The sequence below is a fragment of the Octopus bimaculoides genome, chromosome 23 (genome assembly GCF_046866305.1).
Source record: "Octopus bimaculoides isolate indiv1 chromosome 23, ASM4686630v1, whole genome shotgun sequence".
Classification (NCBI taxonomy): Eukaryota; Metazoa; Mollusca; class Cephalopoda; order Octopoda; family Octopodidae; genus Octopus; species Octopus bimaculoides.
This window is the reverse complement of record NC_142950.1, coordinates 36738068-36764223: the sequence shown is the minus strand read 5'-3', so window position 1 is coordinate 36764223 and position 26156 is coordinate 36738068. Positions and strand designations below refer to the sequence as shown.

General features: G+C 34.7%; 1 protein-coding gene across 7 annotated transcripts in view; it reads right to left on the bottom strand.

The window, feature by feature from the left end:
• Positions 1 to 26156, bottom strand: part of LOC106882622 (protein Wnt-9a) — a 278778-nt gene that overhangs the window by 13637 nt on the left and 238985 nt on the right. For all 7 annotated transcript variants that reach the window (XM_089340274.1, XM_089340277.1, XM_052975986.2 and 4 more), the window contains exon 2: positions 20026 to 20303. In XM_089340274.1, coding sequence (XP_089196400.1) covers positions 20026 to 20303 — 278 coding nt within the window. The remainder of the gene's footprint in view (positions 1 to 20025; positions 20304 to 26156) is intronic.

Sequence of the window (26156 nt, the reverse complement as noted above, 5' to 3'; positions counted from 1 at the left end):
TCGACAGTTGGTCGCTTGAGAAGCGACTCTACTAGACAGCTTCCGATCAGTGCTTGAAAACATTCCTTCACTTCAAAGCTTTGGCTGGGTCTTAACCTAAGAACCTTTTCGTACTCAGCTAGAATATAGATAGTTATCCTTGTGTGGAATTACTTCGGCTGAGGATTCTTTGTCGGTTCTCGAAGTCTATTTATAAAGTTTTCAACAAAAGTACTCCAGCATTGCACAGAAGGGCGAATAAGAAGATTGAGGTTGACTAAAGATCTTTAGACCCCAATGATATAGATAATATATTATGATATCAGAGAAAGCTGTTAATTCATGTAAATATCAATGACAAGCACAAAATGTTCCGCCGCATTTCGTCCGCCTTTACAGTTCAAATACCGCCGAGGTCGACTTCGCTTTTCATTCTTTCGGGATCATTAAAATAAGGACCAGTTGAACACTGAGATCGACGTAATGGAGTAACACCTATCCCTAAAACTGCTGGCCTTGTGCCGAAATTTGAAACGATTCTTCTTCTAATCATCATCATCATCATTATTATTATTATTATTATTATCATTATTATCATTATTATTATTATTATTATTATCATTATTATTATCATTATTATTATTATTATTATCATTATTATTATTATTATTATTATTATCATTATTATTATTATTATTATCATTATTATTATTATTATTATTATTATTATTATTATTATTATTATTATTATTATCATTATTATTATTATTATTATCATTATTATTATTATTATTATTATTATTATTATTATTATTATTATTATTATTTTAAACTCCCACAAACACCAGAGGGTTATGAATAGTGAAAAACTTTCTGATAATATCTAAAACAAATACCAATGAAAGAAATTTCGTTCGCTAATCATGGATTTCGAAATAATAAATTTTCAAAAATATTTTGACAATACTTTTGGCAATCAAATATTACCAAAAATTTTTGTCCGATCTTACATCTGCTTAAGAAATATTAATAGCAGCCTGTTTGTTATCGTCTGCTTCATAATGACACGTAGCAGTTGATGTAGAGCATTGCGAATATCATCTCTCAGTCTTTAGCTTTCATAAATTGCTCCTCGGTCACGATACATTAGGAAATATCTGAAATATGCTCCATCTAAGTACACCGTGGCAAGGCAGCATTGCTTTCATGTTTTTATTCACCATTCCACCATCCTTTCCCTCGCTCTTTTTGTGTATAATTTTGCGCGCGCGCACGCACGCACACACACTCACACACACAAATACAGACATTCTATAGTAAGAAAAGACTATATACATGTGTCTGTGTGTAAGTTTGTGTGTGTGTATATATATATATATATATATAGAGAGAGAGAGAGAGAGTTATTAATATTTCTGGGTGTTGCCCCTTGTCAATATATATATATATACATACTCACGTACATATATGATTATGTATGTATGCGCCCGCCCGTCTCTCTCTCTCTCTCTCTCTCTCTCTCTCTCTCTAAATATACATATATACTCTTTTACACGTTTCACTCATTTGACTGCGGCCATGCTGGAGTACCATCTTTATTCGAGGAAATTGACTCCATGACTTATTCTTTGTAATCCTATTACTTATTCTATCCGTCTCTTTTGCCGAACCACTAAGTTTCGGGGACATGAACACACCAACATCGGTTGTCAAGCGATGGTGGGGGAACAAAGATACACACAGAGATGAATATATATAAACTAATACATCTGTTTGTTGTTTACACACCTGTCTTCGTCTTTTGTTTTTTTGTAAATTCTCACTATATATATATATATATATATATATATATATATATATAGTGAGAATATATATATATATATATATATATATACGACGGACTTCTTTCAGTCTCCGTCTACCAAATCCACTCACAACGCTTAGGTCGGCCCAAGGCTATAGTAGAAGAGACTTGCACAAGGTGCCACGTGATTGGGAAAAAAGGTTCTTACCACACAGCCACGCCTGCGCCTATATATATTGTATATATACTCGTACATAAATGCACACACACATACATACATAGACGCACATACATGTATTAGGTGTGAGTATGTGTGTGTGTGTGTCTGCACATGTAACCTTGCATTCTTGCTATACGTGCTTGCATGTTCATAAAGCACACGCCCATCTGCATGTGGTATGCTGACAGAAATTGTTGCCCTTTCAGGCGCCGCGGTAAAATAAACTTAATCTCGGCTAACCGCTCCTATTTCATTTCATTGATCCATAGAATACTATTGCAAGAATTGGAACCGAATTATTTCAGTCAGCCTTTGAAATAACATTCGTATGTATTATTAAGATAAAATGTTAAAGTAATTGCTACGGAAGGATTAATACTCTATTGCATAAACGATGTAATAAAGTTAAATAGTCTTAGTATCGTGGTGGTAAATATTAAAAATAAAAAAGATAAAAAATAAAAATCAATACTCGTCACCGAGCCATAAGCTCATAAGGCCGGTCGGTCGGTCGCAGGATGACTAATTTGAAATGAAGTGTTTTGCTCAAGAAAACAAAGTAAAACCCGGTTCAAGAATCGAAACCAAAAACTTACGATCATCAATGCAACACCGTAACCTCTAAGCCACGCGCCTCCACAAATATTAAATAACACCACTATATATATATATATATATATATATATATATATATATATATATATATATATATATATATATATATATATATATATATATATATATATATATATATATATATATATATATATATATATATATATATATATATATATATATATATATATATATATATATATATATATATATATATATATATATATATATATAATTATATATATATATATATATTAATAATTATATCCATCAACAGACTATGATGAGAAACGAAAAATGTTGATCAAATTAAGTACTGGACTATCTAGGATTCGAAAATAGCCAGGAACCTTTTTAAATGAACTACGTCTGAGAAAATAATATTGTGATTCGAATTTACTTAATGCCAAAGAAACGGATGCAAAGCACTAGTCCCATGGAATATAATTAAGATTATAAAGAATGTTAAGTTGCGGAAGATTAGTTGTAAACCAAATCCAAACAAGTTGAACATATTTTAAAATTGCTTCTGGTCGAGTCGACCAGAAGATGCGGCTCGCTGCCAACTCATGTTATTACAACTAGTTATCACAAACTTTACGTAACATGTTTTGCACAGACAAAGTGCTACTGATGGGAGATTTCAAGGCTAAGGAAAGAAAAGGCTAGAAACTGGCCCGTAGTCATGGGCCAAGATGGAGACTGTAACACAAACATGTGCTTCTGTAGGCCATATGCTGTAAGTTCGAACTGGTACTGACAGATATCGCGCTGAAAGAGAAAACCGAATGCAGGACAAGCGGCATGCCTCCTCACTCCCCAAACCGACATCTGGTTTGGTCATTACATGGCAAAAGGATAAACTAGACACCCACAGAGATATGCAAGTCGAAACTGCTGCACTTATCATCTACTATGAAGATCTAAGTTTGCTTTCAACATACATCAAAAGTACAACAGAAAGAAACCTGGTAAAACTATTTAGCGAGAGACACGCATACAAAAAGCTTTCGTATAAACAGTGTCGGACGCTGTTCAGAATCAACCAGTAAAATGTACGCTCAGTCAACTCTTCATTACAGAGATTCGAGTCAGCAACCTATTTGGCTTCTCGTGCGAGAGTAACAGTGACCCCCCAAACTGTGTCGGAACAGGTACAAATGTGTTACACACGGCTGTAATGACGGACGAAATCATTTCTGTGAATGTCTTTGAGCTTGTCAAGGATTGGACTGTTGGAAATGATATGGCCAAGTCTTATTGCATACTCTGCACTTTAAAGTCAGTATTGTTATTCATTAATTCATTTTTGTAGTTGTTCATGGCTAGACATTGGTGGTGTGTTGGTAATATCAGATTTTCCGTATTTTTTGTTTTAACCCAGAGTCTTTCAGTCATCGTTGGTTTCACATTGACCAGTGTCCTCTCTGCTCAGTCTGCTACAACCATGAAGTGGTAGTGACAGATAAACACACACAATCTTTGTCACAAATAAAATTCCCCGGGTAACTTTACGCCCTTTGTTGTCATCTCTTAATATATCGACCTCTAACTCTTTTATCTCTATAGTAACCTCTTCAGATTTCAGTAATAAACACACACCTGTTAGAGTCATTTCGTAAAAGACACAATCGCATATAACAAAAATTGTGGTATTATACCATATAAGTACCCATATACAGGAAATAAAACCGTTTAAGAAAAAAGATTTTTGTGTGCAATATTACATTTAACCTTAAAAATGGTTTGTCAAGAATATATTCGGATGTGAAGAGAGTAGCAAAATGTTGTAAAGAACAACAAGGTCTAACGACATTTAAAGGAAGGTCTGCTGCGGTATGAACAGATGTTGTTTCTGGTATGTGCCACAAGGGAATCCAACGACTCAATCTTCGGTGATGTGGCAGTACTCGTAAAAAAAGTTCTAAAGTAAAGAATAAATCTATCAAGTAACACGTTAAAGACTCGAAACCAGTTTTGTTAGTTGAAATATTTTGCAGTGTGAACATCAAATAGAACTATTTTCTATTGAAAGGTCATCTTTTGTTTAAACGACATTGTTATGTCGATATTTAAACAAAATCCTTTTTTCAAACACGTTAAATTGCAGATCTGAGCTATCCTCACGAGGCAGTGATACGCGTTTCTTTTCTTTTCATTGTAATTGTAAGGCAAATCGAGAAATATCAGACTTGAGTTGATGAGACTAGTAGTAGGCTCAACTGTGTGTCTGGACGTAGGCGCACGTGCATACACACATTCACGCATACAGACATACATACATACACACATACATTCATGCATACATGCATACACGCATACATACATTCACACATACATTCATACATACACACACATACATACATTCTTATATACATACATACACTCTAACATACATACACACGTACATAATGCATACACACGTACATACATACATTCATACATACATGTATACATACATACATACATACATACAATACGCATACATACATTCTTACATACATGCATACATACATACATACATATATGCAGACATACATGCACACATACATAGATACATGCATATATACATACGTGCATACATACATACACACTACAAAAACACTCTGTTGTTGATGTTGGAATTCCAATGAAGGAACCTTGGATCTAGGTTAGAAACCAGCTCTTTCTCTACTGGCAAGAAATCTTGAAATAAACTGAATAATGACATACATATAAATACACACACACATACATATAAATACACACACACATACATGTATACATGTATACGTGCATGCATGCAAGTATGCATGTCTGTCTGTCTGTCTGTCTGTCTGTCTGTCTGTCTGTTTGTATGGATGTTATGTTATGTTATGTTATGTTCAGTTTTTAATTATTGAAATTCTTCCTCCGAGGAAGGAGCTGGTTTCTAAACAAGACTTCAAAGCTCCATCGCTGGAATGTTGATATCAAAAACAATGTCACATTTTAAACTTGAGAAGAATCATGCGTAAGCTTAGTGGCTTCGTGGTTCGTGGTATTCGGCTGACGATCGTAAGACCGGGAGTTTAATTGCCAAGGGTGCAAGGTGTCCTTGAGCAAGACACTTCATTTATCGTTGCTCCAGTCCATTCAGCTGGCAAAAATGAATTGTGACTGTATTTCAAAGGGTCAGCCATGTCACATTCCGTGTCTCCCTGAGAACTACGTTAAGAGTGCGCATGACTGTGGAGTGCTCAGTCACTTGCATATTAATATCACGAGATGGCTGTTCCGTTGATCGGATCAGTTGGAGCGCTCACCTGTGATTATTTACCGGTGTCAATCAGTAAATATAAACTGATTTGTTGTATCTCTTTGCATTGAAAAGCTAGGTAGCGAGTCGATAACTAGAGATCGATAAAAGAAATAGTACACTGAAATAAATACTATAATCGGCTACAACCTCCACACACAAGCTGAAAGTGGTGCTCCAGCTTGACTGCAGTTTATTGACTGAAAGCAACTAAGAAAAATATGGAAAATGAAAGGGTAAAGTTTTAATATCCTGGAGTATCTATTTCGTTTCACGATGATACAGTTGCAAGAGACAGAAATAATGGAAGCGACATTCTGCCAAATCTGCTGACTCAGCCAGGCTTTTATTGTCACCGACAGCTTAGAAAGTGAATTATTCAAGCTACCAGGCGACTGTGGAATAAATATTTATCTCTCCACTACTAACAAACACTCACATATTGTACTGAATAGAGAAAGGGACCTTTTAGGATTCTAAAACGAAATAAATTGATTAGAACCATCGTAGTTTTTGTCGTTGAATGTAAAATAGAGAAATAAACGTGTGTAATTTAGGCCGAAGGCTAGTAATTGCGAAGGAGGTGGTCAGCTTATCAAACCAGCACCAATATTTGGCTGGCATTTTACTTTATCGAACCTGGAGGAATAAAAGGTAAAGTCGACCTCGACAAGGTTTAAACTCAGAACTTAAAGAGCCATACGCATAGTGCCAGGACATTTTGCTCGATGCTGTAATGGGTCTGGCAACCCATCACCTTCATGTGGAGAAATCGTGACAGATTGCAGTTTTGTTGAGTTCACTCTTACTAGGGAGGAGAATGTTTTATTGAAGTGTGTGTGTGTGTGTGTGTGTGTGTGTGTGTAGATCGGAGATATGCTTATAGTTAATAACGTCAAAAGAATAGAAATAGTGTATGCGTTTGCGTGTGGTGGGAGGTGCATGTGTGTGTGGGTGTTTGTGTATGTGTGTACGTGCACGTGTGTACCTGCTTATAGATAACTTCACAGTATTTCAGTCCAAAAATGCTGCGTCACTTGTACAGAACTAATAATTGTTTGCGGCTGACTTACTTTCTTGTTTTCACAAGAAAATTCAACCTTTGTGAAGCCTTTTTAGCAATGTAAAGAATTTCTGGGTGTTGTGGCAATTCATAAAGCGGATGAGTGCTGTGGGCCTATTTCCTGGGATGTGTGAAACTTATATTTTACGGCTATTTTAATTCAAAATTGAATATATATATATATATATCGATTATCCATCTTGTCCAAACTATAAACAGTTAAAACTTTAAAATATATAAAAGTAGTATGTATATATATATAAAACAATACAAGAAACTATTTGTGTATAAGGGTCTTGAAGAGAAAGTGCAATCTGATCATCGACGAAATGCTTTGCTCGGATCCTACCAGTTAGAAATATTTATTCAAAGACTTTCGCCACCAAGATCTTTCATATCAAGTTACAATATAATAACATATCATGGAATTATGAGATACAGGGCTCAGGTGCACTACAACTGAAAAAAAAAAAAAAAAAGAACCTACGATACATATTACTATAACATTTCTCGTATAACATCTTAATCCTGAGATTATGCATCACCATTTCTTTGTCTTTTCCCGCTGTTCTTATTTCACATTGAAGAGGTTTATCAACTGTACAAAAGCAATGTTGAAGATAATCTCAGAATACAAAAAGCAATCGTTCTCACAACACAGAAGGAAATGTATTTTGTTGGACTCTGGTCGTTTATTGTTTGAAATTGAAGAAACGTTAAAATAATTTTTTGCAACTATTCTTTTGATATTGATGATGAACTTGTGGAAGTTTCTTGCCATTGTTTTTAAATGTCGTTTAGTAACTATCGCTGTATTAAGAGCACTATCGATTAGGACTGTAACAGGAAATAACTAAAGGCGATGATATTGTAATCTATAAATCCATGGGAAGGAAATGTCTAATGCATAACAACTGAAATATTGTTTCCCAGTTTTCAAATTTCGTGAGAGCAGAGTAAGTCGACCCACACTGCTCTACTGGTACTTATGTTATAGATTCAGTTGTTGACCGAAGATATTGTGTCTACTGGGGGGTTGTTGTTGTTGTTGTTATTATTATTATTATTATTATTATTATTATTATTATTATTATTATTATTATTATTGTTAAGGCAACGGACTGTCAGAATCGTTAGAACGCTAGACAAAATGCTTAACAGTATTTCATCCGTCTTTATGTTCTGAGTTCAAATCTCACCGAGGTCGACTATACCATTCATCCTTTTGGAGTAAGTCGATTACTGGGAGAGGGGCAAGTCAATTACATCGACCCCAGTTGAGTACAGGAGTCGATGTAATCGACTCGTCCATCTCCTCTGGGCTTGCTAGCCTTGAAAGCAATTATTATCATTCTTATTTCGACCAACTTTAGCACGATGTCAACTAAAATAATTTGAAACTCCTACCTTCAGTAAAATGATTAACTGTTTTCCTATGTCTCTGTGTATGAGAGAGTACCTCATCTTATATCAACCACTGTACTTCAAAAAAGTACTTAGCCCTGTATTTAGAACTCTAAGTCTTAAAAACTCCCAGAAATATAAAAAGGAATACAATTATTCCAGCCTAGTTTCCTCAAGAGTCTAACTGCTATGGAGGGAGGGGTCTTCCCTGCTGGAGATAACGAAAGTTACTGAGCAATCCCTAAATTTCATATTTTCTAAATGTATGTGTATCAGGATTTGCATAAATTTCAGTTTTGGAAAAGAAAAAAAAAAGATTAAAAAAATGAAAGTCACTGTTTCTGTTATGCCATTTGTTGTGTGAGTAGGCTTCCAATGCGATTTATCACATTATTTCCTTACAGAAAAGGTCTCGATTTGCCGTTCATATTTGCACTTGTTACCGGTGTATTAGTAACAACCTTTGTAAACAGTAAATGTTTGGTACATCTGGAGATATCATTGAAGAAAGGATGCAGAGCCTGGAAGTCCATTTAATTAATAGCTTTAATTTGTTGTTATAGCGAAGGAATTGTTTATACTCCTGTCTTCGAAGCCATGAAGAGATTCCAGAGAAGTCCAGTAAAACAACAAAACCAAACCCACAGGTCGATAAAGAATGAAAACTAACGAAAATAATATAATAAATGGCCACCCACCGAGACTGATGGACAGAATAGGACCAGGGATTCTTCATATATCAACTTTATAGTATATACCTTATGTGTACATATGTATGTGTATATGTATCTATGTATGTATGTATGTATGTATGAATAAATAAATATAAATATATATATATATAATTATGTATACATATGCGTCTGTATGTATGTATGTATGTATGTATGTATGTATGTATGTATGTATGTATGTATGCATGTATGTATGTATGTATGTATGTATGTATGTATGTATGTATGAATGTATGTATATTGTTCTGTATGTTTATGAAATTTGTATTTGAATTATACGCATAGAAACTGCTTCAATTTTTACCATTCAATGAAATAATGTTTTTTTTTTTTTATCAATAAGACAGCAGGCAACCAAAATATTAGCAAACTAGCATTACTTCACAAGCTAATTAATGCACCCTTACCAGCGCTGGATTAACCATTAAGCAAAATAAACACGTGCTCAAGGCATCAAGGGAAGTGTGTGTGTGTGTGTGAGTGGGTGTGTATGGGGGCACCACGGAAATGGTAAATGGTTTACGGCACAAAAGCAATCATTTTAAATTTGCTAAAATAATATTCAAAGTGATTTATATGATCAGAAATATAATTTCGAAGTGTTCATAATACCATAGTAAGAATATGATAAAAGACTTTGCAATTAAAAAAACAGAAAACTTAAAAAATATAAATAAAGCGGAAGTAAACAAAAATAAACGTTATTTACTATCTTACTGTTAATTTTGTTTCATGTATATGGAGGCACCAAAAGTGTTTAGGGCCTCTGTGGATCTTAATCTCTCCCCCTACATTTGGATACATAATTTATAAATCATATACTACGGTGGGGGAGAAGAATTTGACTGTTTCTTTACTTATGAATAGAAGCGGTGAATAGAAGCGGTGTCAGTCAAAAACAAAGGTCCATTTGCTGTTCTCACCGGAGCCATTGAAGAAGATTTCGGGTCATATATCTCCTTAACAGAAGAGTACAAACCCTTGGCATCATTTCTATCAGCTGCATCTTGCGCCCCTTTTGCCCTATCATTCCACCATTCTTGTTTAATTTTCCTTAGAGCAGTCTGCACTTTCCCTTTCAGCTTTCTGTTAGCTTCGTTTGAGTTGGGGTTCAAAGACTGAGAAAGAAGTGTATTGCACAAGTTTTGTTTTTTTTAAAACAGATCATGAATTTCTGGTGATTTGTCCGAAAACCAGTCACTGGATTTACACGAATTAAATTCCACTGAAGAACTTGCAGCCTGAAATACTTTTGTTTTGAAATCTTCCCATAAATTGCTTGGATCAAGATTGATACTTTCTATAGCATCACGGAACCTTTGCAAGCTGCTTGGTAATTTTTTATGTAAAATTAATGAAGGCCGCGGTAAGCATTGTGTACCAAAAAGGAAAACTATAACCGCCATTAAATATGACTGAGGCTGTCAGAAACACCTAGGTTGCTAGAAATAAGAGTTAAACGCTCTAATGCTGCAGTCAACAATTCCGTACCACAATTATGTGCGTTGACGGTAGCATTAGAGCGTTTAACTCTTATTTCTGGCAATGGAAGTGTTTCTAACAGCCTCAGTCATATATCTCTAAATTCTTATTGGATTTATATATTAAATGTTGAATCGCCTATTTTGAATACCTGAGAGCAAACCGGGAAACGGTTTGGAGTAATCCCTATTTATTTATATATGTACATACATACATACATACATACATACATACATACATATACATATATATATATATATATATATATATATATATATATATATATATATATATATATATATATATATATATATGTATATATATATATATATATATATATATATATATATATATATATATATATATATATATATATATAAACAGATAGTAAATGAGTATATGCATATATACGTACAGGTATGTGCATACCGACATCCACCTGTATGTATAGGTGCATATCTGGGTACAGGACATTGCAAACAAACGTAGACGAGAACACACGAGCCGTGTATATACATATATGCAGGTCTTTCATTCTTTCTTTCTTTCTTTCTTTCTTTCTTTCTGTTTATTTATTCCGTTCACGCACACGATATACACGCGCAAACACATACAGATACGCACTCATACATGTGTGAGGGGGAGAGAGGGACGGGGAGAGCGAGAGGGGTGTGTGAGAAGGAAAGGGCGAAGAAAGAAGGTAAGGGAAGCTAAACTCCATTAGTCTAGCCAGATCTTTGAAAATAAACAAAACAAACAAAACGTTTTCTTTCATAATTTAAGGGAAATTAGGAACATCAATAAAAGTGGAAGATAGCCCCTGCCTTTAAAGAAATATAGAGATGAAAAAAAAGAAAGAAACCAAAATTAGCAATGGGGCGGGTGCGGGGGCGGCGGGAAGCTCTTCCCTTCTGAATTGGAGCAAAATCTGTTAATTAAGCTGGTAGTCGTTGTATTTTGTTCTTTGTTTCAAGCCGCCACTGACAGAATGTATTAATACAGTCTCTCTTATAAAAGACTATCATGAAAATATTTTTCAATTAAAACAACAACAACAACAACGCCAAAAGTTGTATTTCTGACAGAAATAGTTTTAGTACAAATGAAATTAATTCGATGTTACATTGCTGGGGTCTCCGTATCATACATAGATAACCGGAGACATGAGTTGAAACAAGATCAGATAACAAGTGTTTACTCGAAACATTCAACCATAAAATAAAGAGAATTAGGCAGAGATGGGATGAAAGCGAAAGAGAAAAGAAAAGTAAAAAGGGAGAAAAAAGAAAGAAAAGCATAAAGAAAAATAAATAAAAGTGAATAGAAGGGGTTGAAGAGCTTTTTTGAAGTGAAACGGTGAAGCGGCGTTGGAAGCGATCATTTCACGAGACGAACAAGTTGGCTGTCTTTTTGAAAATATTGCCGCTCTCTCTCGTTTTAATGATGATTCAAATTGTTTTAGGAGATTGTAAACGAAGAGAAGGAATCTCAGCTCGCAAACACAGAACTTGCAAGGAAATTTAAGCTTACTAAAAGGTGTTGATCTTTGGGATAAATGGCTTGTTGTTACTCATTGAAGCACAGCAGACGATATCTTACTTATTTCGACTTCGCAAAAGAAGATTTTTCACTTACGAAACTAAGAAATGTTTATTTTATTCTCCGCTCATTTCTTTTCCCTCTACTAATTTGTCACCTCAGACTTTTCTTCCTTTTTCTAACTTCTTAGTTTCCCACTGTTTTCTTTATCTTTTCATCACATATTATATTGCTTTCTTTTAAATCTACCACATTTGTAGGACCGGTTCTTAATCATATATCTTAGTTCCTCTCTAAATTCACTCTTTATTATATGCATTCAGACTCACACAGGAACTTTTCAACACACTATTCAAAACTAATGTTATTAAATATTGTTTAATCTTCATTCACATTTGTTAGAGGAGTTCGTCCATAATTATTCTTAAAGCCTTTCCTCATGTCTCTCCCCACTCACCCCGTCCCACATCTTACTTTTCTATTATATTGCCACTTACGATTACTCTATATTTATTTAGCCATGATATAAAACATATTAACAAGCTCCTTGTTGTACAATATCTAATGTCTTTCTCACTTTCTCTGTTGATATCTTTTTTGCGTCTGATAAGAAAATGACAGTTTATCTTGATCGCTCTGTAGAAGTTGTATCGAGTGATAGTGTTTATCTTATTCAAAGCAGATACGATAAGTTTGCCGAAAAACTCTAACACCGAAATGTTGCTGTATTTCGAAATTAGGAAAGTAATGAAGCGGGTGGGGAGAGGCTGATATAAATGTATAACATCTATAATTCTTATTGTAAATTACTTCTCGCATCCAAGAATTGTCACAATAGAAATATTGAAATTACATTTTTCTATTAGTATATCAAGTAAATATGATCTAAATAAATATATGATGAACGACCCATGCCTGGGAGGAAACAGATCAAATAAACCAACCGGAAGCAAGTATATAAGTCGAGAAACACACATAATTTGGTACAAGTAGTGGAAGACCCTAAAATCATGTGTAATGCTGTGTTAAATGACTACTCTTTAATTTAATGTACAAATTACTGAAAATTTTAGGTTGACATAGAATATATGTTGTATAAGATATAAGCATATCCGCTGGATATAGTATAGAACATATACAAAACAGATGAAAAATTAATTCAAAGCTTTAATTAGAAAAAACACTTATTGTTCCTCAGAAGCTGACGAACTTTGTTATTTTGATCATTGGAATCAAATCTAAAACTCTTCCAAAGTATAGAAGATAAAAAAAATAATAAGTAGTATTATTCTGTTTCTCAACAGGTGGCATGTCGGTATTAAACGTTTACATGTTAAAGGAGTTCACTATAATTCATAGCATATTCCACTTATCAGCAATTAACGTTCTTCCTTTGATGCTAGGTAGATATTTCATTTAAGATTAGACAGCTTCAGCCACCGTGCCGAGGCACATCTGCAAGTGTGCCGCAAGTATTTGAAAACAGTCGGAAAATGCCAGAATATTTAGAACACTTAAGATTTTAATGTACTGCACTAGGGAATGTGCATTTGCTTGCAGTAAAATATATGAGCACTCCTTTGCAGTAAAGTACTCCTCCCTGTTTTAAAACAATTTTAGTATTCGTTATTTTTTAAAAATTTGATAAAATAAAAACTTTCTGAATGTTATGGATGATTCGCATCATTTTACGGAACTTCTTTAATGTGTCTGGAATAATAACCAAATCTCCGTTAAAGCATATAGCAGTGAATAATGTCGTCCTAATTTCTAGATTAGTGAATAATGTCGTCCTAATTTCTAGATTAGTGAGCCTTCGTTCAAAGTGCACGAAACGTCTGATGCTTCCACGTCTTGTCATAGTTAAAAATACTTTACAAAAGTCACAGACAACAACTGATAATCTTTCAGCAGGATCGGGAAATAGATGTATAATCGTATGACGAGGAATTGTACTTCTGCAAGCCTTGTCAAACTAACATTTACACACAAGTGAAACAATGTAAAGACCGACGCATATATTTTGATGTCATAGTAGTAGTAGGGATTGTACAATATAGTATTTGTATGAGATACTGGGAGACACTATAGCCACTGTGAAACATTTCAATTCTGTCAACACTGAAGACCCAACAGAAAAAAACAAAACAGTTAAAGAGGAAACTTGATTAAGCAAACACTTGTGCCAATACAGTTGTTCTTGTTTCTCCTCACACCAGCTCTAACTGAGATGACCTACAACCAAAAGCATTCCAGCCATGGAATATATTGGCATACAATTTATTCCTGATTGTAACTATTCTGAATGTTACCGTCGGTTTCGCGCCGAATATTGTCACTAGACAATATAACCAGGTGTCATAACCAGTAATATATTGCTTGACTATCTAAAAATATAACTGCTCTATATCTATAGAGTGTGCCGTTACTTCTCTCTTGAGGATAACTAACTGATTAGTGTTATGTCTAGCCAGAAGCATATAGAGCTGGTCGGCGAGACACTGAAAGACTACGAAGCGGTAACAGGAGCGAAAATCAACCGGGAAAAGTCAGTGGGCTTGCGGCTGGGCACCTGGAGAAGCAAGCTGATGCCGTCCAGCAGCGCCTCCGTCGTGGGACGCTGAACCGACGGTCCGGTCGAGTTGCTCGGGGTCTGGTTTGGTCCGGACCTCCAAACGGAGAAGAACTGAAACGAGTAGGGTGGTCACTCTCGCCCGGCAATGGGCCGAGAGGAAGCTGTCTCTAAAAGGTCGGGCGGAAGTGGCGAACACGTAAATCGCGTCCGTCATCGACTAACGCCTGACCGTCATGCCTTGTCCCGACCCTACCATCACCAAACTAGAACGCATTCTCTTCCACTTCTTATAAAAAGGATGCATTCCGATGGTCAGGCGATCCGTTTGCTGCCAACACCCGTTAAAAGGAGGGTTGGCTATGCCGTGCTTGTTGAGGATTTTAGTTCCCGGATATATTTACTAAGGCCAGTAGAATTCATTAAATTTCTATTCTTAAAAGAATTCATATGTTGAGCCACACGTAATTTAATTTTGTTAGAAGTCGACCCTAAGTAAATAGTATTTAAATTATAACCATTCATATTATATATATATTTGCTGTCTGAATGTATATATATATATAATATATATATATATATATATATATATATATATATATATATATATATATATATATATATATATATATATATACACGTTAATAAATATATAAATGTATACACACATAAGCACGCACACACACGCACACACGGACATACACATATCTGTAGTAGAATATGTGTGTTTGTTGTGAATGTTTTCGATGAGGATCCTAATAAAACTCTGAATATCAATCGTTTGATCGCTGATCAATGTTCCGTTTCGTTTAATTTAGGTTCTTAAGGACGTCAGCTTTTATCTCCAGCAAAATTATTTAGTCTGGATGCACGCCCCCCCCCCACATCAGTATATATATATATTGTTATCTTCCTATTTTGAAGTGATGTACATAGGAGATGCATGAAGCGTAGGCTTCGATGCCAGCGCCATCCGTACTGAGCTGTGGAGCAGTGTCAGCTCTCATACCCAACCATCTGGAGTCGATGTGTTATGGCTTACATTCACTCACAAACATATATTCGTATTTGCACAAATATTCATATAGGCACGATCTCCCCCTCCCCTTCTTTTCTCGCTCTCACCTACGTGCACGCACGAGGGTCTCTCTCTCTCTCTCTCTCTCTCTCTCTCTCTCTCTCTCTCTCTCTCTCTCTATATATATATATATATATATATATATATATATATATACACATACATACATATGTGTATATATATATATATATATATATATATGTATATATATATATATATATGCATATGTGTGAGTGTGTGTGTGTGTTTGTGCGTGTTTCCTATGCATATGTCTGTGTGTGTGTGTGTGTGTGTGTGTGTGTGTGTAATGCAAGTATAGTGACCTTAGTGAAAAGCATGATCTCTTGTGAGTCTTACACCCACGCATTTGAAACCAGAAAGAAGGTTCATTTTATCAGTTGACACATCCAGCCCCTTCTCATCTAATGTGTTTCGCTCATTTTCTGTTTCTCAATAGCATACGTATGCACACACACAAGCACACACACACGTGCACACGCACACATATCCACACACACACGCACGCACGCACGTACACGCTCTCTCTCTCTCTCTCTCTCTCTCTCTCTCTCTCTCTCTCTCTCTCTCTCTCTCTCTCTCTCTCTCTCTCTTCACTTCCTAAACTCTTAGCCTCATCAACACATAAACGTATAAACATGAAAGCCCGTTTAGCGATCACTTCAACTACTTAGGTAGCTTCAGCCTGGATATCTATGTGTACGTGTGTGTGTGTGTGTGTGTGTGTGTGTGTGTGTGTGTGTGTATGTGTGCGCGAGCGCGCGTGAATGTGTTTGTGGGTGTAGCTGTTGAAGGAGGTGCGGGATTTACTGAACATGTAAATAAATAGTTGAAGGATTAAATAAACACTAAGTTCAGTAAGGCTGAATTAACTGAGGGCACCTGTTTGAGTTGCCAAAAATATAGGCATTTTTGAAAAATATTTTTTTTATATATTTATTTTTATTTATTTAGTTATTTATTTCACACGAAAAGGAATAATTTAATGATAAAGTAGTCGCTGCTGGTTATAAAACGCAATTTCTACGAGTTAAGTCAGTGAATTTATGAAAAAGAAAATGTAGCGATATAAAATGGTAAAGAAAAATTACAAAATTCTTTTACTACATGGGATTTTACTCCATGTCACCCTTTAATGTATCTAAACCAACATCTATCTTTCTCTGTGAATATATAAAAATATGTAAATAGAAAACGAAAGTTACAAGGTTCTCTCGCTACAGGGGACTTTAACCCTCATGCCATACGCTTCAATTCATATATGTAACATATCTCTTCATTCTTCTCTCTTTTCTCTCCATCGCTCAATGATTCCTCCCTCTCCCTCTCACTCTCTCATCTCTCCCTCCCTCTTTCTTTCTCCCTCCAATACTCAACACATATAAATACACTGAGTGTGTATGTGTGTGTGTGTGTGCGTGTGTGTGTATTTATAGAAGGTTGATTGTTATGGCTGGTTAGAGAGTGACCGTTGGATCCGCACCTAGGTTTTATGTGCCACCGGCCATTTGTGTCTAATGAGTCGCCTACTCAGCCAAGCGCTTTACAGGTGCGAAACCAATGGTCACTCTCTGACCGGCCATAATAATCAACCTTGTATAAATATATTACTGGACTTATGTTTTTTTGGATATATGAACTTCTGAAGATGTGTGTGTGTGTGTATGTGTGTGTATGTGTGTGTGTAGTGTGTGTGTATGTGTGTGTGTATGTGTGTGTGTAGTGTGTGTATGTATGTATGTGCGTGTTTTGGTCTATATGTATGTGTGTATGTATGTATGTACGATTATCTGCATGGGATATATTCCATCCCAATCACAGATTTCTTAATTAATTTTTCTTAACTAAACAGTTTAAAACTTCGAATATTGATAGAATTTCTCACGGAATACACGTCGTTGATTGGTTGAAATTACCCAAATACGACAACTTTCACACGAAATAACTTCTAAAATACGAAATTTTGTCAAAAACGTTCAGAGTATAAACCATGTTCTGCGTGAGAAATTCTAACAATATTCGAAGTTTCAAAGTTTTTAGCTAAAAAAAAAAAAATCAGAAATCTGTGATTGAGATGGAATAGATCCGTTATACGCGTATATATATATATATACACACACACACACACATATATATATATGTGTGTGTGTGTATAGGTGTATACACCTATACACACAGAGGGTTGTTCATAGGGCACTTGTTTCACACGATTTCACTTTAGCCTGATGATGTTTTTAAACGCTGTTCTTCCTTTTCTCTGTCCCACTTTTGCTCTAAGTTGATCATTTAGAAATACAACTTTATTAATTCCTAGTTGTCATTTCAGTTTATTTTTGTGGCTTTCATTTTATTTCACTTCTCTTCAGGCTGCAATATCACTTGATTTATATTTCTTTTTCATATTTTGTTAGCTATTTTTGTAATTAAAAAACTAATAATTCATATGTCAAACATGTCTCGAAACAAAAAGTATTAAATCAATTTTAGAACAGAGAGGGCACGACATAAGCAGCGAAAGAGTTTTAATATAAACGAAGCAACTTTTAGAAGAATGAAAAGAAACGACAAGAAAAAAAATATGAAAGCCAATAGAATTGCAGGATGACCAATGCTTTCACACACACACACACACACACACACACACACACACACACACACACACACACACACACACATACACACACACACACACACACACACACAGACACACACACACACACACACACACATAACGTTACAAAAACATTGAAAAAAGGTCTATTAATTTTGATGAAAGAAAAAAGCAGAAAATATTGTCTATCGACAACTTTGTTATTCGACATAATGAAGAATACACACACTCATATATACATTTGTGTGTGTATATATGTATAGTTGTGTGTGTGAGAGTGTGTGATTGAGGGTGTACGTCTATACATATATGAATGTATACACACACAAATATACATATACATACATACACACATACAGTAGATCGTTTGTTAACACGTTCGATTACAAAATGAAATCTTGTAAATCAAAGATGATATTATCAATAATATAAAATCAGCAACAAAATTTAAACAATTATTTATTGAAAGGTGAAATGTGTGTCTGCATATGTATACGTGTGTGTCTGTGTGTGTGTGTGAGCGTGCGTGTTGCGTGTGTAATTGTGTTTGTGTGTAATTGTTTGTGTGTGTGTGTGTGTGTGTGTGTGTGTGTGTGTGTGTGTGTGTGCGCGTAATGTTTATAACCTTTTTTCTACGCGCTATAGAAATTTGTCAGGAATAAGCACTCAGAATCCTGGTGAATCCGTTTCGGCATCGTCAATCAGGAAAATTATTATGATTAAGTATTATTTAAAAAAAAACAAAAAAAACATAAACAATGACTAATTTCTAGTAAATTCTAGTAATTTACTATACTTTCATAATTATATTAAATTAAATTTAAAATAAATATGTTAAATCTAAACACTTAAGAATTTGAACCTAGATTCTACTATATTACTTTTATAAGTAATAATAACATTCATATTAAATTAAACTTGAATTTGAAATAGAATCTTCTGACAAATAAAAAAAAAACTTCTATATATAATTATCTCAATTCTAACCAAATTTTTTAATAATGAAGTATATGCAGTGGATGGAACATTTAAATATTGAATGTGATTCATAGGATTTACCAATATTATATTATATATTTAATTATTGCGAAATAACGCAATAAATCTAACAAGATGGACTCTACCCTAATAATGTACTGTGATTCTCAAATATTCTGAAAAATATATCAACATCAAAAACTATATATCATATAAAATATCTACAAAGGAAAACTATGAATTTTCCAAATTATATGATGGATTGGATTTACAAATTCTCAAAGGACAGTATATATTTTTAATATTTTTAATATTCTTAATATTTTTTAATATTTCAAGTAACACCATCCTATAGAAAATTTTATTATGTATACCATTCGTTTTCACATATATAATAATAACTTTATACATCTCTGAAGAGCGGAATTATTGCCAATATGCTTGTCTATATTAGATTTCATTATAAAGGCAATAATATCCGTCTGCCCACTTTCTTTCGTAGAAAACACTACTCTAAGGTGTTGGACAGCAGGATGGAACCCTGGAACTCGTGCTTGCAATAGCGACTATTTTTTAACCCTACAGTTCTACATACACCTGGGTCTATATATCTAATAATGGGAAATAATAGTAGATGTAAAATGAACCAACCTTTTTTAAGGATGTCCAAATGGTACTGTCCAAGAGTACAGTTCCATCTCTCATATCGAAATTGTTGTTGGCAACCCAACAATGACAGTTTTATGGATTCGTTTAGAACTTCCGGAACACCTTTGTCTCTCTTGCACATTTTTTTTTGTTTTCTTTGTAGTTTGAAAATGTTACAAAGCTGAGCTGGCTTTAAGTGGCCGTTTCTTATTCTTTCTTGTATAATGTTTTGGTGTGGTAAACCCAGTTCGTAGCCTACAAGAGGATCCTTTGATGTTAATCTGTCAAAAAGAAAGTCAGAACTAAAATGGTGCTGGTCTTGAAAAATTGGAACTTTATAAGATAAAGAATTTCTTAACGATTTTGTGAAATTATAAATATATTGAAATATATAAACTTTCAATAAGGTTGCGATAAGATTTAAAAAAAAAGGCAAAGTAGTTTTAATATAAAAGGAAATTGTATTCAGAGAAATATGCTTTTTTTCTTTTATGTTTCATGAAGTTATTTTGTTGTGTGTGGGGAGAGTCACAGTACCTTAATATAACACCGGTTCAGTTTCCACTCATTTATTTAATTATTCCAGAAAAGATTTCCGTCGCTGCCTTTGCGACCGTATCAATGAATTTTGACTCTGACTATCAGAGTGTGTTATATTAAGGGACCACGACTTTCCCCAGACACAGCAAAGTTTGTTTCAGCACACGAATTCACATAAGGAATCTTGCAAATCAGTTAACATGTGAAATTAGAATTTATCAGAATAAAACAAAATTACTGCAGGGTTCTGTGAGTTTGGGATAAAAGTTTAGCATTGAAAGTAGAAAACGATTCACAGAATTATTTTGAAGGAGAGAGAGAGAGAGAGAGAGGTGGGGGAATTGTTTTCTGCCGTATTGCTGACTTCAATGGATGCCAGTTGGTCTCAGTGTTCTGCTTGAGAGTTTCTGCATGGAAACTTGCCTCACCCAAATCAGCAGCCAAACTTCAAATAAAATTCTACTCTAAAGTATTAAAAAGACACATGGTTCCGGGTTCAGTCTCATTGCGTGACACCTTGAGCAAGTGCCTTCTGCTATAGTCTCCGGCCGACCAAAGCCTTGTGAGCGGATTTGGCAGGCGGAAACTGAAAGAAGCCCATCGTATATATATATATATATATATATATATATATATACCCTGAAAATAACACGTGTTGTCAAGAAAGAGTAAACATGTCTTTTGTAGTTTTAAGCATTGAGATAGTACGAACTTAAAAGATTTATTCAAAAACTTTATTTTGCTGTTATTTTTAGCACACCTCAAAACCACCTCAATGAAAAAAAGAAACAAGTAAACAATGCATATTTTGTAGTTTTAATCATTCAATACGCATTTAATGCGATGGCACGAACTTATAAGATTTATATAAAAACTAAACTGCACATTACAAATTAAATATTAAAAATAAAATAAAAAAACCTTTTGTTGGCCATTTCATAAATTCACATGCTCAATTGTCAATAGACAGGTAAAACAAGTGGTATTCGCGCCGGAAGCTCCAATTTGAACAGATGGTGAACATACAGAGCAACCGTTGGTTTGCCATGTCCCCAAAGTATGTACGAACAGTGACAAACATCCAGTCAACATCCTGGTGTTTGGAGTGATCACTAGTGATGGCGACGTTATGCCTCCATTCATCTTCCCACACGGCCTCAGCCTCAACACAGAGTCAGTATATGTATATGGATGCGTGATATGGTTTAATAGAAATTTAAATGGAAGGATATATATCCCGTGATCTCTCCAGAAACCTTCCTCATTTTGAATGTATACTTATGTAATAAAGGATTACATCTGCGTGTCAATAATTGCTAAGACTGAAATCTCTGAGAAGCATAGCATGGAAACGTTTCAAGGTTTCATCATTTTTTTCGTTATATTAATAACATCGAGACCTACCACTGTACGTTCTCACGTACAGTAAAGTTACAAAGAAAGCTGTGTGTCAGTAATACGCTATATTTTAACACGTCTCAAGATATTAAAATGGTTATATTGTTCTGTTTTATAGTTACCAGCGATGGCAAACCTTAAAACGATAAATAGAAATACCAATAGTAATATATAAACAGTGATACTTGGTTAATTTCAAGGCCTATCACAAAATAACATGTTTAAAATTATAAGGATCAGTTAGAACCAGTATCTACAGAAATGCATTCGTTGGAAGTAAAAGCCAAACAACACGAACCTACTGGCAAAGAAAAACAGCTTTATCAATAGATTTATTGAATTGCAGAAGGGAAATGGGAAAGACGTAGTAAACGGAGTGATGATTATATAAAGTGAGTTAGGGTAAGAGAAAGAGAAAGAAGAAATAGGAAGAACGAAAAAGATTGAAGAGGGAGGAGAAAAAAGGAAAATTGAGAAAGAAAATGAAAAGAAAAAGAAAGGGAGAAAGAGAATTAAAGAAAATTGGTGAAAGAAAATGAAAAGAAAAAGAAAGGGAGAAAGAGAATTAAAGAAAATTGGTGAAAGAAGGAGCGAAGGATGTTAGAAGCAACGAAGGAGAGGAAAAAGGGAAGAAAATGAAAGTTTCAGCTTTTGGCACAACTGAAAAATATTTGCTCCACAGCGTGGGAAATTTGCAATATTGTCAAAGAATATACAAGTTTTTTTTCTTTTTTTTTTTCTTTTTAATACGGATATCTCGATGTGAAACACGTTTATATGGGCTGAAAATCTAAAAAAAATAAAACAATAGAGACAGGGAGGGAAACGATTTTCCATCAATATTTAATTAGCAGTTAGTTGACTCGCATCATTAGAGTATTTTTTTAAAAGTATTTCTACCCCAGACATGAGTGTAAGTCATTGAAGCGTGGTGAAGCAAATCCCGAAATATAAACTAGTCTCTCTTGAAAGGTTTTCAGATAGATGCCTATTATACATAGAAATCCTCGGCTTTGAAGCCCTTTTTTCGCATCTCTTGGATTTCTAAGCAATCAAAATACTTAAGAACAGAACAAATCTATCTATCTATCTATCGTCGGAAAATAGCTATGTCTTTTAACATGCGAAGTAATTAGTTTGTGAAATCGGACGTTAAGTATAAGCAATGCTTGTTTTATTGATCACACACACACACACATATATATATATAACATAAAAGAAAGACGAGAAACATTCAAACTTTGAAAGTTGCAATTTTGTAAGTCGAACGTCAGAGGTGAATATGAAGTTGGCAGACCTTTCTGGACTGGAAAGGTTTTAGCAGTTTGAAGATCTAAAGTTCAATGTCTTGGATAAATAAAGTCTGAGTGATGAAGTAATTCCAGATGGTTGCAATTATGGAAACGAAACTTTCTGTCTGATACATAAACGTCTTTCCTACATCATTATAAAATATACTTAAAGCTTCATACACAACCGACATCATAATTACATTTCATTATTCTCCAGACACAGATGCTGCACAACCTCACCAAATCAACGCCAAAAACTTAGAAATCTGATTCCCAAAACAACAAACTTAATACAACACCTGCCAAATCTACCATCCCGTTTTTATCCCCGCAAACACCAAGGAATATAAAAAACAACCAGCTAACAACACACTTAATATCATAGATATATACCTCAGCCAAATCTCTTTTGAATTACTCACAAAAATCTCAGAAAAGATACAACGGAATCATGTGGTCCTTCTGGGCATTGGTGCACTGTACGTGAGATGCTCACAGTTGGAAAGACGTTAGTGATGTTTCTGCTTTATTTGGACTGAACGGGGGTTAAAAAAACAATATAAACATAGAACGCACTGCAGACAAAACTACAAGAAATAAAATTGCAAACCTCTACACCGTTCACAGCACATGGAGTTGATATTGTGAGGAAAACAAAATGAGATACAAATATATTTGGAGCAGATACGTCTATCACTTTGGTTTAGAAGAAGAAAAAAAAAATGAAACTCTTCTTTTAGTTTTAGTGGTTTCGCCCATTCGAGTGTGACTTTGCTAGAATACCATCATGGTTAGGTAACAAAGAATGCATTAAAACTAGCGTTGACGATATCAGCTCGCTCTACACCCAACAACAAATTATATTAAACTAAAAAAGTCAAAAGAAGTAGTTTCATCTTAGGTTTCATACAAACCTCATAGAAACCATCAGCATCGTAAACAGGGCACTTCACATCATTATAGGTTATGTGTTGATAGAAGGGCACTGATTTTCACCTAAACAGTGAAACCAAAATGCTAAAAAAGCAAGTCCAGCTGATCATGAGATGAGCAGAATTTCTTGTTGCAGTAAGTTTCAAGCCTCACTTCTTCCTGTCATCAGATGAGAATACGAGTTGCAATCATTATGGTGGGATGAACGCCATCAAATATATAAATAGATTAACAGATAATAAATAGGAGTGTAGAGGAACAGTAACTGTCTAACTTGCTGATTCTGGCCATAACAGAAATCTGCGGGTATAGAGATATGAGTGCAATGTGCTGAAATGGTTACACTGCACACCACATGATTAATCACTGCATGTTTGAATGTGCCACAAGGTGCACGCTTGGAACAACTAAATAGCCGAATATGTCTTGTCGTTCGGCCGACGACTGCCTTGTTCATTCAGAGATGGCCTGGTGATACTTTACAATAACGGCATTAAATGTTTAGACTGGTACAGACATTCCTACCGCATCCATGGCAGTTAAATTTTGCTTGTTGAAAGATGCACTGTAGTCATCAACCTCATACGTACACACACTCACTCATACACTTGAACACACACACACACAGCTGTGTGCATCAACTGGTAATTGTTCCTATTTGAAGGTGTTTATTGTTATTTGCTAAAAATCATTGCCTTTAAATCATTAATGATGGAATTAATGTAAACTATCAACAATCAAGAGACGAAACTAATTTTTCTACCTCCATCACAAATCACGAAGTTTACTGTAAAACTACAAAAAATTGCTCTTATTTTTATTTGTGAGGATAGACAACATATGAAGGGAGTCAATGGATTAAAAAAAAACATTACACAATTCAATAGTTTATCATGAAAATGTTTCAATGCTTGTATATACAAGCATACGCTCTATGCTTGTATATATATATATATATATATATATATATATATATATATATGTACGCATTCACAAATGAGTGGACACGAAAGAATGTAGCACTCAGTATATTTATTTGAGAGTTACACATGCTTTTTGATAAGTTTGACTGAGATCCATGTAACTTCAAGTTTCATGGACGCGTAGGATGAACTCATCAGAAATCTTTTACCGATGAGATAAGTTCATCCTACGTGCCCACGGGGTTGTATGGAGCTGAGTCAAACTGTTATTTTCACTCCCACCCCACACAACAAACAAACATACACAAATATATGGGAGAGAGAGGAGAGGGGGAGAGAGAGGGGGAGAAAGAGAGAGAGAGTATTTTCGCTGTGAAGCGCGACATGTAACGAAAGTTCGGCTTCAATAGTGGATCCACACTGACTTCTGTATTGCAATTGGGTACCATGTTGTTTTAAGTTCAGGTCCCACACTGTATAGCACCTTGATCAGATGAATGACATTAAAGGACGGAAACTGTGTAGAACCCCGCCTTAATGGGTTTTAGTTTGGATTTTCCTCTATCACTGTCATTTGGTTTACTTTATGAGAATCGTGAAGCAGTAAGAGATAAATGTAAATAAAGACGAACAAAGACTTCCTTGAAAGCGGCAACCTCGACAAAACGAAACCGATGGAATAAGTAGAATAAAGGCAGCAGACAATTTGATCAATTAAAACCCATCATGGTGGTGCTTCAGTATGGTCACAATATGACTGAAACAATAAAACTATATTATGTATAACTATATACAATACACACACACACAAACACATTTATATGTATATATGAAAAGATCATGCATATACATACACATACACACATATATGTGTATGTATGTATGTATGTATGTATGTATGTATGTATGCATATATGTATCTATCTATCTATCTATCTACTTCTTAATGGGCCGTAAGTCACATAAGTGACTCAAGGGCCGAAAGTTCCGTTCATTATAGTTATCGACCATGTATTCATCTAGCTATATTTATGTAACTCTATCTGGT